General features: G+C 44.0%; 1 protein-coding gene across 6 annotated transcripts in view; it reads left to right on the top strand.

The window, feature by feature from the left end:
• Positions 1 to 13,829, top strand: part of WWOX (WW domain containing oxidoreductase) — a 976,221-nt gene that overhangs the window by 50,662 nt on the left and 911,730 nt on the right. For all 6 annotated transcript variants that reach the window (XM_033406435.2, XM_004280121.4, XM_033406434.2 and 3 more), the window contains exon 5: positions 7,663 to 7,769. In XM_033406435.2, the coding sequence (XP_033262326.1) occupies positions 7,663 to 7,769 (107 nt within the window). The remainder of the gene's footprint in view (positions 1 to 7,662; positions 7,770 to 13,829) is intronic.

The raw sequence follows: 13,829 nt of genomic DNA, 5'->3' as shown, positions 1-13,829 counted from the left end.
GCGGATGGCATCCCTGGAGACCTTGGATACTGCCTCAGACTTAGATTCAGGCTTTCTGCTTCCCAATGGTTTTCTAATTTTCCCCTGAGCTGTTCAGCATAAGAAAGTATCTCATCCCTGCTGGCTGATTACAAGGCTTCAGTATCTTCAGGCAGTCGATCTTCTGCATGACCACCAGAGGTATCTTAAATGGATTAAATAACAACAACAATAGTAACAACACTAATAATGATAATTCATAGTGCTACTCTGTGCCTAAATCCTTGCCGGCCTTTGATCTTGTTTTGCCATGCACCCAGTCTCTTTTTCGCTCGACCGGTTCATTTTTATGCCCTTTGGTCCCAAAGTCGTTCTAGGTCCAGAGTTCCTGTGACCACTCAGGGACATTTGGGAAATGCAGGGTAGGTGGGAGAAGGAACTGGTACCACAGACCCAAATCCCTGCAGGTCCCTGCATCATTACCATTGTATTTTCCTGTGCAAAGCTGAGCACCGCTGCCATTTCTTCCAGGCGTTGGTAGCATCCTGGCCTCCTTGTGCTTGACACAGTGGGGTTTGACACTCCTTAAAAAAAAAAATCTCAAGCAGATCGGTGTGAAGCCTCCTTTGAGATATGGCAGATCACACGTGAGGATTCTGATTGAGGCAGTTTCGTGGTCAGGCTTGAGCCATTGTCTCTTGCAGGGATCTTGCCCCCTTAGGATGTGCGTCTGAGCATCAGATGCCCACAGTAGCCTGGCAGGTGACGCCAGCATTGGGGGTGGTGACCGTGGCCAAAAGGAGAGCCTAAAGCCCACGTCTAGCCTGCAGGGGCTCCTCAGACCGCCTGCTGGTCACCAAGTGGAATTGGGGGCCCAGTATGTTCCAGTTGTAAGCTTTTACAGAGAAATTGACATCCAATCCAACTTCTCTGGAGTTTGTGGATATATAATTGCCCCAGTTTTTTTTAATGCTGGCAAGTAATTTGTACTAGGAAGCAAGGGGGAATAAAAGGATGCAAGAGAGGACAGGACGGAGAGAGAAAAAGGGAGGAGGGAGGCAAAATGTGGGCCAAAGGAAACAAGTCTGTGGGCTTGATTTACGCTGTGATTACCAGTGTGTAAGCTCTATAGTAGACACGGAAACCTATAAGATAAGCAGGCATTTAATATTTGTTTGGTATGTTTTCCCTTTTCTGGTACTTTAATGTTTGTATGCAAAGCTTGAAACCCAAGTCAGGGAAATATTAAATCTACACAGCCACTTGGTTTTCCTGATTGGATCAGACGTAACAAGTGCTGGAAAACTGATGATGCCCATTGTTTTAAAACGTCTTCCATTATTTTCTTTATATTATTAGTTGTTTTTTTTTTTTTTTTTTTTTTTTTTTTTTTTGCTGTACGCGGGCCTCTCACTGCTGTGGCCTCTCCCGTTGCGGAGCACAGGCTCCGGCTGCGCAGGCTCAGCGGCCATGGCTCACGGGCCCAGCCGCTCCGCGGCATGTGGGATCCTCCTGGACCGGGGCACGAACCCGTATCCCCTGCATCAGCAGGTGGACTCTCAACCACTGCGCCACCAGGGAAGCCCGTATATTATTAGTTTTAAATATTCCTCTGGACGCACTCCTGCCACCTCCATGCAGTTAAGCTGGTTCAATTTAAACATTGTCATAAAGTTAATTTTTTACAAGATGAATCAGGTTATTAAATTTAGTAAACCATTGCCTTCATTATTTTGTGCAAACTTTGGCACTGTGCAGTATTGGCTTAGCACTACTACATTTAGCTAATTAAACTGGTCATCAGCTGCGTTATTATGGGAGTGAGGGATGCTATTCTCATGGGCTTTTCCTGGATTTTAGCAGTAGGTAGCATTATTGAACTTTTTTTTAATTTATAAAACTCCACACTCAAGAGATATGGTTTACTATAAAAGTGTTACTGTCCTTCATGTTAAACCATCATCTTTTGAAATATCCCTGCTTTGTGTTGCTCCAAAGGCAGTTGTACAGGGTAAGAAGACAGAGTTGTCCGTTGCAGCTTTTAAAAGTAGACTAGCAATATGTAGCACATGGCTTAGATAAAGGAAGATAGATGTAAAACTCAGAGTGTCATTTTACACGACACAGGGACAGATGGTTTAACCATAGCTACAGTCAGGAATTATCTAAAGGAGAGAGGGTGCAGAGTGGTGCCTGCAGCCTGTTGCCGCCATAGTGTCAGATGTGCTCTTTTTGGTCTTTTGCCATTAGGTTATTTTGTCAAGTGAGACGGCGTGACTTAACAAGTTTGTCTGGGAAAATAAATTTTGATAGCAAAGCGGCATGCCCTTTTCCCTCACAGATTTCTAGGTAGTGTCATTCAGAACTGCAGTGAGCAGTATCTTTGCAGGATTCCAGTATTTATTCATTGTTTAAAAGGAAGTTAGAGGGCCATCAGTACTGTTTGAAACAACTTGGGTTGTTTTAAAACAGTCTGGAGGGCTTCCCTGGTGGCGCAGTGGTTGAGAGTCCGCCCGCCGATGCAGGGGACGCGGGTTCGTGCCCCGGTCCGGGAAGATCCCACGTGCCGCGGAGTGGCTGGGCCCGTGGGCCACGGCTGCTGAGCCTGAGCGGCCGGAGCCTGTGCTCCGCAACAGGAGAGGCCACGACAGTGAGAGGCCCGCGTACTGCAAAAAAAAAAAAAAAGTCCGGAACTGTAGCCTGTTAGCAACCTGTAAGGACATTCGTTTCTTTGGCAGTTATTTATTGAATCTTACTGGGGGGTTAGTCCTATGGGCCACAGAGATGAAAAAAGCACAGATTCTAAGGAGTTTATGGTTGTCCTGGTAAATCAGATAAATAAAGCCCTGGGGCCTGCCTGGACCTGCGTTGAATTGATGCTTCTTCAGTCCATTAAAAATATGTTTGCTAATGAATGACAGAGGCGTTGCCTCCACCATCTTCTTCCATTCCCCTGTGTGACTTTTTTTTTTTTTAACACTCTTGGATGAAAATGTGATGAGAAATACGTCTGATGATTGTCCTGACCTGGAAATTTTGTAGGGACACAGAGTCCATCATTTTCAACAAGATCCGGGTGTGACAAGTCCTGTGATTGCAAGTGAAGTCGTTCTTGGCCACTTCATGCTGTACCTCCATATGGCCGTCAGCATTTCATTAGCTTGATTGATGTAGCACATCCGTCAGCAGGATTTTGTCCCATGCCCGCACCCGTCCAGTTTTGGAACAGCTGGGCTACAAAACCTGTGGTTGTACTGCTCTCTCTTTCCCCAAATGATCTGGGTGCCTTTTGCTCACTGGAGATAAGGGGTGAAATTGGCATCATGGATCCAAATGAGTACATTTCAGGTTGTTGTTTCTTGCCTTGAAGATACAGCTCCCAGCACCTTTTAGTACAGACACCAAAGAGGAGGCAAACAGATTTAGATGTGCAGTATTTCAGGTTTGAATTTTTTTGTGTAATTACTTTAACCTCAGAGTCAAGTATAGAAGGTCATCCTTAGATAATGGTAAGTGAATATCTTGGGATATAGTGCTCGGCATAAACAAAGTTCAAGTGTGTTCTTAAGCCAGTACTCAGACAAATGGAGGGGTAGATCTTGTAGCTAATTTCTTTAGATTCTGGTTGGTGTTAAAACCAGTTAGCTCATGGGTTGCTGTTGGGAGCAGACCTAGGAGAGAGTTTTTTTCAGTCACGATGGCTGTACTATATTTGCTAGTTCATATAAATCAGGACTTTGCACTGAACTGGATTTTGGAAAGGATTGGGAACTAACATTTGTTTTCCCACCTACTGTGTTTATATTAGGTTCCCAGTGTATGTTTACTATTCACTCCCCATTTTAAGAAAAATGACTGAGTTTCTGACGGGTTAAAGGCACAGCCTTAGGTCTGATAGCTTATAAATAGCTGGAGCTGGGTCAACACATATGTGTCAAACTCCTGAGTTTGAGTTTTCCACTATGCTGGGCTGGCTTCCCTTGAGAACCAGTTTATATAAATAGACGGGCCTCCATGAAGATTAGATATATGGAAGTGATATGAATGCGTGACCTTTGCTTGACTCTGTCACATGGCAGTCTCAGTGAGATAATGATTCTCTGATTGTTCATACATATTAACGTTATCTTGGAAGCAGTAATCTCTGATCATTTGACATGGCTTTGGCTGAATTACGTTGCTACCTTCTCTAGTAGAATTGATTGCTTTGTTGGTGCAGCGTACTGTGTATGATTTTCCACATAGCTTACAAGATGTGGTATTTTACACTTTAGAACAGTGGGGTGATGTTCAAGCTCTGAAATGAGATCCTCCCCTCCCCTCCCCTCCCTTCCCCTCTCCTTTCTCTTTTCACATCAGTAATGTCTAAGAGTTCTAGTTGCTCCCCATTTTTGCCAACATTTGGTGTGGTCATTATTATTATTTTTAATTTCTAAAAGAATTTTAGCCATGGTAGTAGTAGGTATGCAGTATTATCTCACTGTATCTTTAATTTGCATTTCCCTAATGACTAATGAGTTCAAGTCTTACAAAATAGTTGAGTTTTTCTTCTTTTTCTATTCTGTGGAAGAGTTGGTGTAAGGTTGGCGTTTTTATTTTCTTAAAAGTTTGGTAGACTTTACTGTTCAAGACAAATGGATCCAGAGTTTTCGTTTTGAGAATTTTCTTTAAAGATATACATTTTTTTCAATTCTTTCTCTCCTTGCAGCAATTTTTAAGTGGTGTCTTTCTGGGAATATGTCTTTTTCACCTATATCTTAAATTTATTGGTGTAAAGTTGTTCATCATGTCTTTTTATTTTTACTTAAAAAAATTTTTTTTTTAATTTGAAAATTTTTGGCTGCGTTGGGTCTCTGTTGCTGCATGCGGGCTTTCTCTAGTTGCGGTGAGCAGGGACTACTCTTCGTTGTGGTGTGCAGGCTTCTCATTGCGGTGGCTTCTCTTGTTGTGGAGCACGGGCTCTAGGCGCGCAGGCTTCAGTAGTTGTGGCATGTACGCTCAGTAGTTGTGGCACCCGGGCTCAGTAGTTGTGGCTCGCGGGCTCTAGAGCGCAGGCTCAGTAGTTGTGGCACACAGGCTTAGTTGCTCCGCAGCATGTGGGATCTTCCCGGACCAGGACTCGAGCCCATGTTCCTGGCATTGGTGGGCGGATTCTTAACCACTGCGCCACCAGGGAAGTCCCCATCGTATCTTTTTAATAGGATCTGTAGTGATGTCCTTTTGTTCTCCCCTGCTATCTGCCATTTGTGTGCTCACTTGTACACTCAAGTGTGTGTCCTGGTGCTCGCTCGCACACGCTCTCTCTCTGTCTCTCGCGCTAGCCCTTTTTCAGTTTTACTACTTTTTTCAAGGAAATGACTTTTGGATTCTTTGTTCCTCTGTATTTTATGTTTGTTTTAATTTTGTGTCTTTATTTTCATTGCCTTCCTTCTGCTTTCTTTAGGTAATTATCTGCTTTAAAATTTTTCTTACTTAATAGATGCTGAGCTCATTTTCTGTTCTAATATATGTATTTAGGGCTGTAGATTGGCCTTCATCCATGGCTTTACCTGTGTTCTGTAAGTTTTGATATGTAGAATTTTTGTAATAATTCAGTTTAAAATATTTTCTGATTTTCGTTGTAATTTTTGGAGTCACAGTTTCTTATTTAGAAATGTGTTGCATAGTTTCCAGATAAGGGAGTTTTCTAGGATCTTGTGTCGAGGTCTGATTTTATTCTGCTGTGGTCAAGGCCATACTTTACGATTTTAATCTTTTGAAATTGGTTGAGACTTCTGGCCATGCACATGTTCAATTTTGGTAAATACTCTTTAAGTACTTGAATATACATTTGCAGTTGTGTTCAGTGTTTAAGCATATTCAGTTATTTCCAGTTGATCAGTTACTTTCAGATCTTCTATTCTTTCCTGTTTATTGACATTTTTATGTTACTGATAGGTTAAAATCTTCCACTCTGATTATGAACTTCTCTATTTCTCCTCTTAATCCTGTGAACTTTTGACATGTGTGTATGTGTATAAATTTAGAATTGTCACATATTCCTTATGGATTAGAACTTACCATTATGAAATATTCAGTTTTTTCTCTTACCATACTTCTTTTGGTTCATCTTTACATGGTATATCTTTTCTCATTCTGTTAATTTTCTTTATCCTTATGTTTAAGGATATAAAACATAACATACACACTTCTGTAAGGAGCATATTTTATATGTGTTTTGTTCAGTCTGACAGTCTTTGTCTTTTGATTGCAATTTTTAGTCCAATTTAATTAATTACAGATATATTTGGGGTTAAATATACAACTTTATTATTGACTTTCTATTTATCTAACTTGTTTTACATTCCTTGTTCTTCTTGCCTTTTTTTAAAAAAATTATTCTTCTTCCCCTTTGTATTAACTGATTAAATTTGTATTATTTTACTGTTCTCTCAGTGGTAATTGGAGGCATTGCATCTCTCAGCAGTAATTGTAGAGATTATATTTTTGACTTATTAAGGTCTCATACAGATTAGTATTTTATCACTTCCTGGACAATGCAAGGGTCTTAGAATATTTTAATACCAAGTACTTTCCTCCTAGGTTATATGTCATTATTATCAGTATAGTAATGCTCACTAGGTATTGTAAAATTTACAAACTATTACTATTATCATTTAGATTTTTTTCATCTATTTACCCTTTATGTGACTCTGTCATTTTCCGCATGTCCAGATTTCTATCTAGGGTCATTTTCCTCCTATCTGAAGAGCATTCTTCAGCATCTCCTCTAGTGTAGACATGCTGGTGATATATTCCCTCAGCTTTTGTTTGTTACAAATTTTGTTCACCTTTATTTTTGAAGGGTGTTTTCCCTGGGTATAGAAGCACCAAATGCTGGCTCACCTCTCTTAGCTTTGCAGCTTTTCCAGATGTTGGCCCCCGAAATTCTCAAGCATAGTGTTCCTCTGATGCCTTCAAAGAGGGTGTGTGTGTGTGTGTGTGTGTGTGTGTGTGTGTGTGTGTGTGTGTGTGTGTGTGTGTGTGTGTGTGTGTGTGTGTGTGTGGTTTTGTCCAGCTTTTCTAATTGTTCTTAGTGGGAGGGTGGGTCTAGGAAACCTAGTTGCCATTGCTGGAAGCAGAAGTGCTGGAAATAGTGCAGAGCACATTGTCAGGAACTTAACAAATGTTGTTGTTTTACTTTCCAGGTTTGTTTTCTCTTATTCGACTGTAAACTCTTGGAGGGCAGTGACCGTGTCTAAATATTTATGTATCCTTACTCTTTATACTGATCACACGATTTAGTTGTTATGAAGCGTGGTTCAAAGGCTGGCTGTGCCGCGAGCTCTTCTGTGGCTTGGCCTTCGCCTTTGAAATCACTTTGTTCCTGGGGCAGCCTTGCTCAACCTCAACCCTGTAGATATTTGAGCCAGATGATTCTTTGCTGAGGGGGCTGTCCTGTGCATTGTAGGATATTTTGTAGCATGCCTGGCCTTTACCCGCTAGATACCAGTAGCACGCCACCCCAAACTGTGACTACTGAAAAAAACGTCACAAGTTATTTGCAAATATCTTCTAGGGGGCAAAATAGAGTCTGGTCGAGAACCACTAGGGTAATGCGTTTGACACTCAGTAAAGGCCATTCAGTATGGCTCAGTGCTTTGCATTTGTGTTTTCTAAGTTTAATTTTCCTTTAAACCGTAGGGTTTGAAACCGCCAAAACTTTCGCCCTCCATGGTGCACATGTGATCCTGGCCTGCAGGAACATGACAAGAGCCAATGAAGCCGTGTCACGCATTTTAGGAGAATGGGTAAGTGAGTGCTTGATTTTTTTTTTTTTTTTTATAAATTTATTTATTTTTGGCTGCATTGGGTCTTTGTTGCTGCGTGTGGGCTTTGTCTAGTTGCGCTGAGCGGGGGTTACTCTTCGTTGCTGCGCGCGGGCTTCTCATTGCGGTGGCTTCTCTTGCTGCGGAGCACGGTCTCTAGGCACACGGGCTTCAGTAGTTGTGGCACATGGGCTCAGTAGTTTTGGCGCGTGGCTCGCAGGCTCTAGAGCACAGGCTCAGTAGTTTTGGCGCACGGGCTTAGTTGCTCCGCGGCATGTGTGATCTTTCCGGACCAGGGATCTAACCCGTGTCCCCTGCATTGGCAGGCGGATTCTTAACCACTGCGCCCCCAGGAAGTCCTGATTTTTTAAATTGTCAAATATACATGCTGGGATAAACACATGGAGGTTTTCGTACAGTTCATAAAGTTTATTGCTCTTGGAATAATGTTTTCTTTATTTTTAAAGTCATATTCACTTTGTTTATGAATGAAAGGACAAGCAAGCCCTTTTATAGTTTGTTTATAGTTCATTGTCAGTGTCACCTGCTTTATTAGTCAGAGGTTTGAGAATGTTTACTCATTCAGCTCATTTATTAAGAAAAACAAAATGTGGTTGACGCCCATGAATGCAACTAAGAGGTTATTTACGGTTTTTAGGATGACAAAGTAGCCAGCTTTAACCCTGTCTCTGGTTTTTCCTTTTTGCTTTTCTCTCTCTGTGAGGATGTTGGCGTTGATATCCCTGTGCACAAACATTCATTGAGGGCCTGCGGCGCTGTTGGGGTTAAGGATAATAGCGTCGAATAAAACACAGTACCTGCACTCATGGGCTTCTAGGTAGGAGAAACAGACCCTAAAGGGATAATTAAGTTTAATATTTAATGTAATGTCAGGTTATAAATGCAGTGCAGGACAGTAGAGCAGAGTGAGGGCCCAGGAGTTGACAGCGTGGATTATTTCAGATCGGGTGGCCAGCAGGGACCTCTCTAAAGTTGTGACGTTTGATCCAGGGTCTGAAGGAAGTAAAATGGTGAGCTGTGCAGAAGTCAGGGGAAATACTTCCTACACACGTGCAAGGGAGGTAGGGGCGTGCCCGGAGGATTCTAGGATCAGCAGGGACGCTAGAGTGGCTGGAGGGCAGTGAAGCGGGAGGAGGTTGCCAAGGGGCTCGGAGTCAGTGGTGACATGAGAGGGTTTGAGCCAGAGTGACACAGCTTGATTGATTTTTTTAACACGTCACTGGGCTTTGGAGTGATGTCCAGACTGCATTCATTCATTCCCGTGTTTGTGAAGTGCCCCACTGTCAGAGGCACTGGGCATCCGGTGTTAAGGAAAAACAGGTGTTGCCACTGTCCTTGTAGAGCTTTCAGCTGAGGGTGGAAGACAGCTCAATCCAAAGAAAGGCAAACATCAGTGTAGACTTGAAATGATGGAAAGTGATACGAAAAAAGGATGTGGCGCTCCAGAGTGGTGAGTAATGCCAGGGAGGCGGAGGACACTTGGGAGTCCCCAAGAAGAGGTGACTGAGCCGAGATCTCAAGAAGGGTCAGGGGAAGGTGGGAGAAGGGTCAAACCGGGCAGAGGGGGTGGCCTGTGCAGTGGCCATGGGGCGGGGGCGGGAGGGGGGTGAGGGGGAGACAGTCAGGTGCCTGGAGCAGAGCATGAACGGGTTGGATAATCCTTGCCAAGACTGTCTTCATTCTCTGAAAAGCGTGGAAGATTTCTTGCCATCCGAAGAAATACACCATGGTCTGTTTAAGAGAATGTCCAGTGTTCTGGACTGAGAAGTTATGAAAGTCAAGAAAAGGGAGATTTATTTCTGTTTTTTCGAGCAGAATTTCAAGTTCAGTATATTTCAAATGAACTCTTGTCGTGATCTCACTGGATTCATTATTTTGAGTTAAATTAAAAAAAAAAAAAGAAAACAGGGCCCGCTTTTTTCCAGTTTATCTTAGCATATTTCTAACTTCAAAGTTAAAAAATACAATAACCTCCACTAGGTGGTATAGAGCAATCTTCAGAGATGTGCAGAGAGCGAATGGTAATACATGCATATGGTTTGAATCTTCATAAAGTGTGTAAAACGAAAAGTGAAAGTCCTCTGCAGTTCTTCTCTTGGGAGGTAAATATCACTAACTGTTTCTTGCGTGTTCTTCCAGAAAAAGGTAGTGCATGCTACGCAACACACCTACATACTGTTATGTACCTTGATTTTTTTTCAGTTACTACTGGAGGAGGTTTTTTTTCTTAGCAGTGCATAGAGGTCATCCTCATTGCTTTTAGCTGCTGTATGATACTCCATCACGTGTTTATGCTGTCATTATTTAACCAGTCTCCCTTTTCGGTGGACATGGAGGTTGTTGTCATTGTTCTGGTCTTCCAAGTGATGCTCTCTTAAAGTTCAGTCTCTCTCACATTTTCATCCAAAATTGACTCTAATCTCTGCTGCAGTGAGCGTTCTTGATACATGCTTTTGTGAATACACCGTAGGGCAGAATCTTCGCAGTGGACCCATTGATTCAAAGGGCAGATGGACTTAAAGCTTGGGTAGCTGTTTCCAGTTTTCATCTAGTAAGTTGGGCCAATTTCTGCCTCCACCGAAAATGTTAGAACGGTACCTGGAATCGAGCAGCAGAGAGTATCAAACTCGTAAAATTTTGCCCATGTGACATCATATTTAGACTAAAAAAAATCAAATTCCAGTGGCACTCGTGATATTGTCAGAGCCATCTTGTACAATGTGATACTAATGTTTAAACCAGACTTGGAAGATAATGCTCAAACCCAGTTATCTACGCATTTTAAAAGTTGTCTTCCTTTCCCGTCATATATGAGGACAGATTCATCTGGATTTATCCCATTATCACTCTTGTTCGATGCGTAGGGGCAGAAATTTCTGGATCTGCCCTCATTAACTGTGGGACTTTGGAAAGCCTCTTGATCCATTTGGTGCCCCCGTTTCCTCGTCTCTGAAAGAGAAGGTTGAACAGGATGATCTCAAAGACCCGCCATTTAGTTTTTCTTTCTTGCTTTCTAAGCCATAACTGGGTCCCTGTGAGTCAGTTTCAGAAGCCCGCCTTTATCATTGTGTAGATACATTCTCGCGTAGAGTAACTTGACGACCAGCAAACAGCTCCCCCACAGGAAGAATTATCCAAAAATATTCGCTGTCAGGGATGTGAATAGAGGAAATGGGAAGGAAAACCAAACTTACACTCACATGGAATTTCAAATGTTCACATTAGATTTTAGAGGTTGTAGACCGAAGAAACTCAACACTTTTATCGTCTCTCGTCTGTTCACTTGTTCTCTGTGAACCCCATTGGACCAAATTCCTTACTCCCCCTAGATTCTGATTATGGAAGCTCCAATTTAGCACCAAAAGCCGTCATTACCATTTCGCCTCATTGCACCGTTACCAGAGTACAGAGTGTGTGAGAAGCTGCCTCAGCGACCTGCGTGGAGCCGCCTCCCTGTGCCCTGTCCCCATGTCCCCACCCTGGGTCTGTGCTACTTGGTTTCCTCCAGGCCTTTCCTTACCTGGTCTCTGCATAGGGATTTTGTCTGGCACGTTAGTAGATGCCACCTTCTTGTGTTTCTCGAGGTCCGTACTTTATCTGGCATGAATCACATCACACACACAGCCTGGAAGGTACTGCAACACAGCGGCGCCGTGCCGGAGATTCTCATAATGATGCAAAGTTTTTTGTTGCAGCAAAAGCTCCCTCCGAGGTCTTTGGGCATTTAGCTTAGCATCGGCTCACACGTGCTGAGGCTCTGGGAATGGAGTTCCTCCCTGCCTGGTGTTTCTCTTCTGGTCCTGCCCAAATTGCTGCGTCCCTGACACTCATGTCTGCCTCAGGCCAGTGGAATGTAACTCTCACGTCCACCACCCGGCATCTAACAGCCACCATTTATTGCGTCCCTGTCATGTGCCCCGTCCTGGTCAGGGCCTTTTGTATCCCTTTTATTTATTTATTTAAATTAAATTAAATTAAAGTTTTTTGTCTGTGCTGGGTCTCCGCTGCTGCGTGCGGGCTTTCTCTAGTTGTGGGGAGTGGGGGCTGCTCTTCGTTGTGGTGCGCGGGCTTCTCATTGCGGTGGCTTCTCTTGTTGCGGAGCACAGGCTCTAGGCGTGCGGGCTTCTGTAGTTGTGGATCACAGGCTCTAGAGCGCAGGCTCAGTAGTTGTGGCTCACGGGCTTAGTTGCTCCGCAGCATGTGGGATCTTCCTGGACCAGTGCATTGAGTCCCCTGCATTGGCAGGTGGATTCTTTTAACCTCTGTGCCACCAGGGAAGTCCCTGTGTCCCTTATTTAAGATGATGCAAAAACCTGCTTTTCCCCATTTCACAGGGGAGCCAGTGGAGGTTCAGAAAGGTGAAGGGAGTCCCCCAGAGTCACATAGCTGGTGAGCGCGGAGGTGGGTCCCGGTGTGTCCATCTGGCCTCCACCCCACGGCCCAGCTTTTCTACCACGTCCAGCCTCGTGTGTGTGCGTTACCTGTTCCAGGCTTTGCTTTAAAAATTGCTAGATGCTATTGGAGTGATTAATGTCAGGATTAATCATATTTCTCAGAGGAAGCTGCTCTGATGTCCGTTATTTATTGTCCTAAGCAATCGCTTTTTATTCAAGATGTCCTGTATGGAGTCCTCAGGACACTTTGTGAGGGAGATCCAGCTCTTTTGTAAGATATAACTTAAATGACACCACATTCCACATGGAATTATATTGAGAGCATATATGTAATTACTACTACTGCTGATTATTTCAACGGGAAATGCCCTCCTGCTGAGATGTTTTAGATGCTCCAAAGTTAGAAATAAGAGAAGCATTGAAAACAATTAAAATTGGGTAACGTGGACAGTGCAGAAATGAACTACCCTCTTAAAAGGCCAATCCATTTAGCATAATTAAAAAGCGAGGGAGGACGGGGGCATCCATGAGTCCCCAGTTATACTTAAGTACAGAACCTCTGGAAATGAGGTTCCTGCCTGTGTTGTTAGCAGTAACCATATGAGGATGTGGTTTACCTCATTCCTATCCTCAAGTGGATTACTTGCTCATGTCCCTTACTCCTAAGACAAATGCCTAATTTTCTCCCGGGTATTTCAAGGACCCCAGATGGCTGGCTGAGTAGGAAGTTCATCCTCCTATTTTGGGGATGGAGTGGCTTCTCTTTTCCTCAGCAGCACTGTCTGTATGTGAGAACTCCATGTGCGTTCTCCAAGCCTGGGACTCAGTCAGGTGTGTCTGAATCCCTGCAGCGCTGTGGCTTACTCTTTCCTAAGTACTTATTGGAGTGGGGTTTTGTCGCTCTGTTTATGGAGGTCTGGCACACCCCACATTCCATCCTGAGATCTGAAGACCTCCAACGGGTGTTGTCTGAGAAGAACAATAGATGATTAGCTATCAGAATGCATCTTATACACAGCCACAAGACTCCAGCATCCCAACGGAGGGCTTTTGAAAGTGGGGCTCCCTCCTCCCTCTTACTTTATTATAGGTTCTAAATTTTGGATCTCTAAAACTTCTGGTCCTGGGGAGGAAGGAGGTTGATTAGAGCTGGAGCAGGTGGGCCTGCGGTCGCCCAGGCACCTACCAGTGTGTGCGGGGAGGAAAAGGTCTGGGGCCATGGCTGGGGTGGAAGGGGGATTCAAAGAGGGCATGGGATTGTTTTAAGTGCCCAGCCTGCCTCACGTGTACCAGGCCTTACTTGAACCTGCTTATCGTGTAAAGGGTGACATGGGCAGTGTCAGAGAGCTAGCTGGCCTATGGAGGCCGCCCGTTAGTGAATGGGGGGCCCAGGAATGTTGTGAAGCTCCAGCATCTCCTGGGGATTGAGATGACAGTGAGGTGGGCAGGGTGGGCTGGCCTGGAAGAGGGGCTGACGGCCCCCCCGCCACCGTGGAGTGATTAGGTGACCCACTCCTGATTCTCCAGAGTGCATCTTGGATTCATTCCCCTATCAGAAGGGAGGAGGGACCCAAGTATGTTGAGGTTGGCGAGAAGGCTTGGTCCCCGAGAAAGACTGCAAGCCCAG

Source organism: Orcinus orca, chromosome 20, assembly GCF_937001465.1.
Source record: "Orcinus orca chromosome 20, mOrcOrc1.1, whole genome shotgun sequence".
NCBI lineage: Eukaryota > Metazoa > Chordata > Mammalia > Artiodactyla > Delphinidae > Orcinus > Orcinus orca.
The sequence above is the reverse complement of the archived record's forward strand: the minus strand, read 5'-3'. Positions and strand labels throughout refer to the sequence as shown.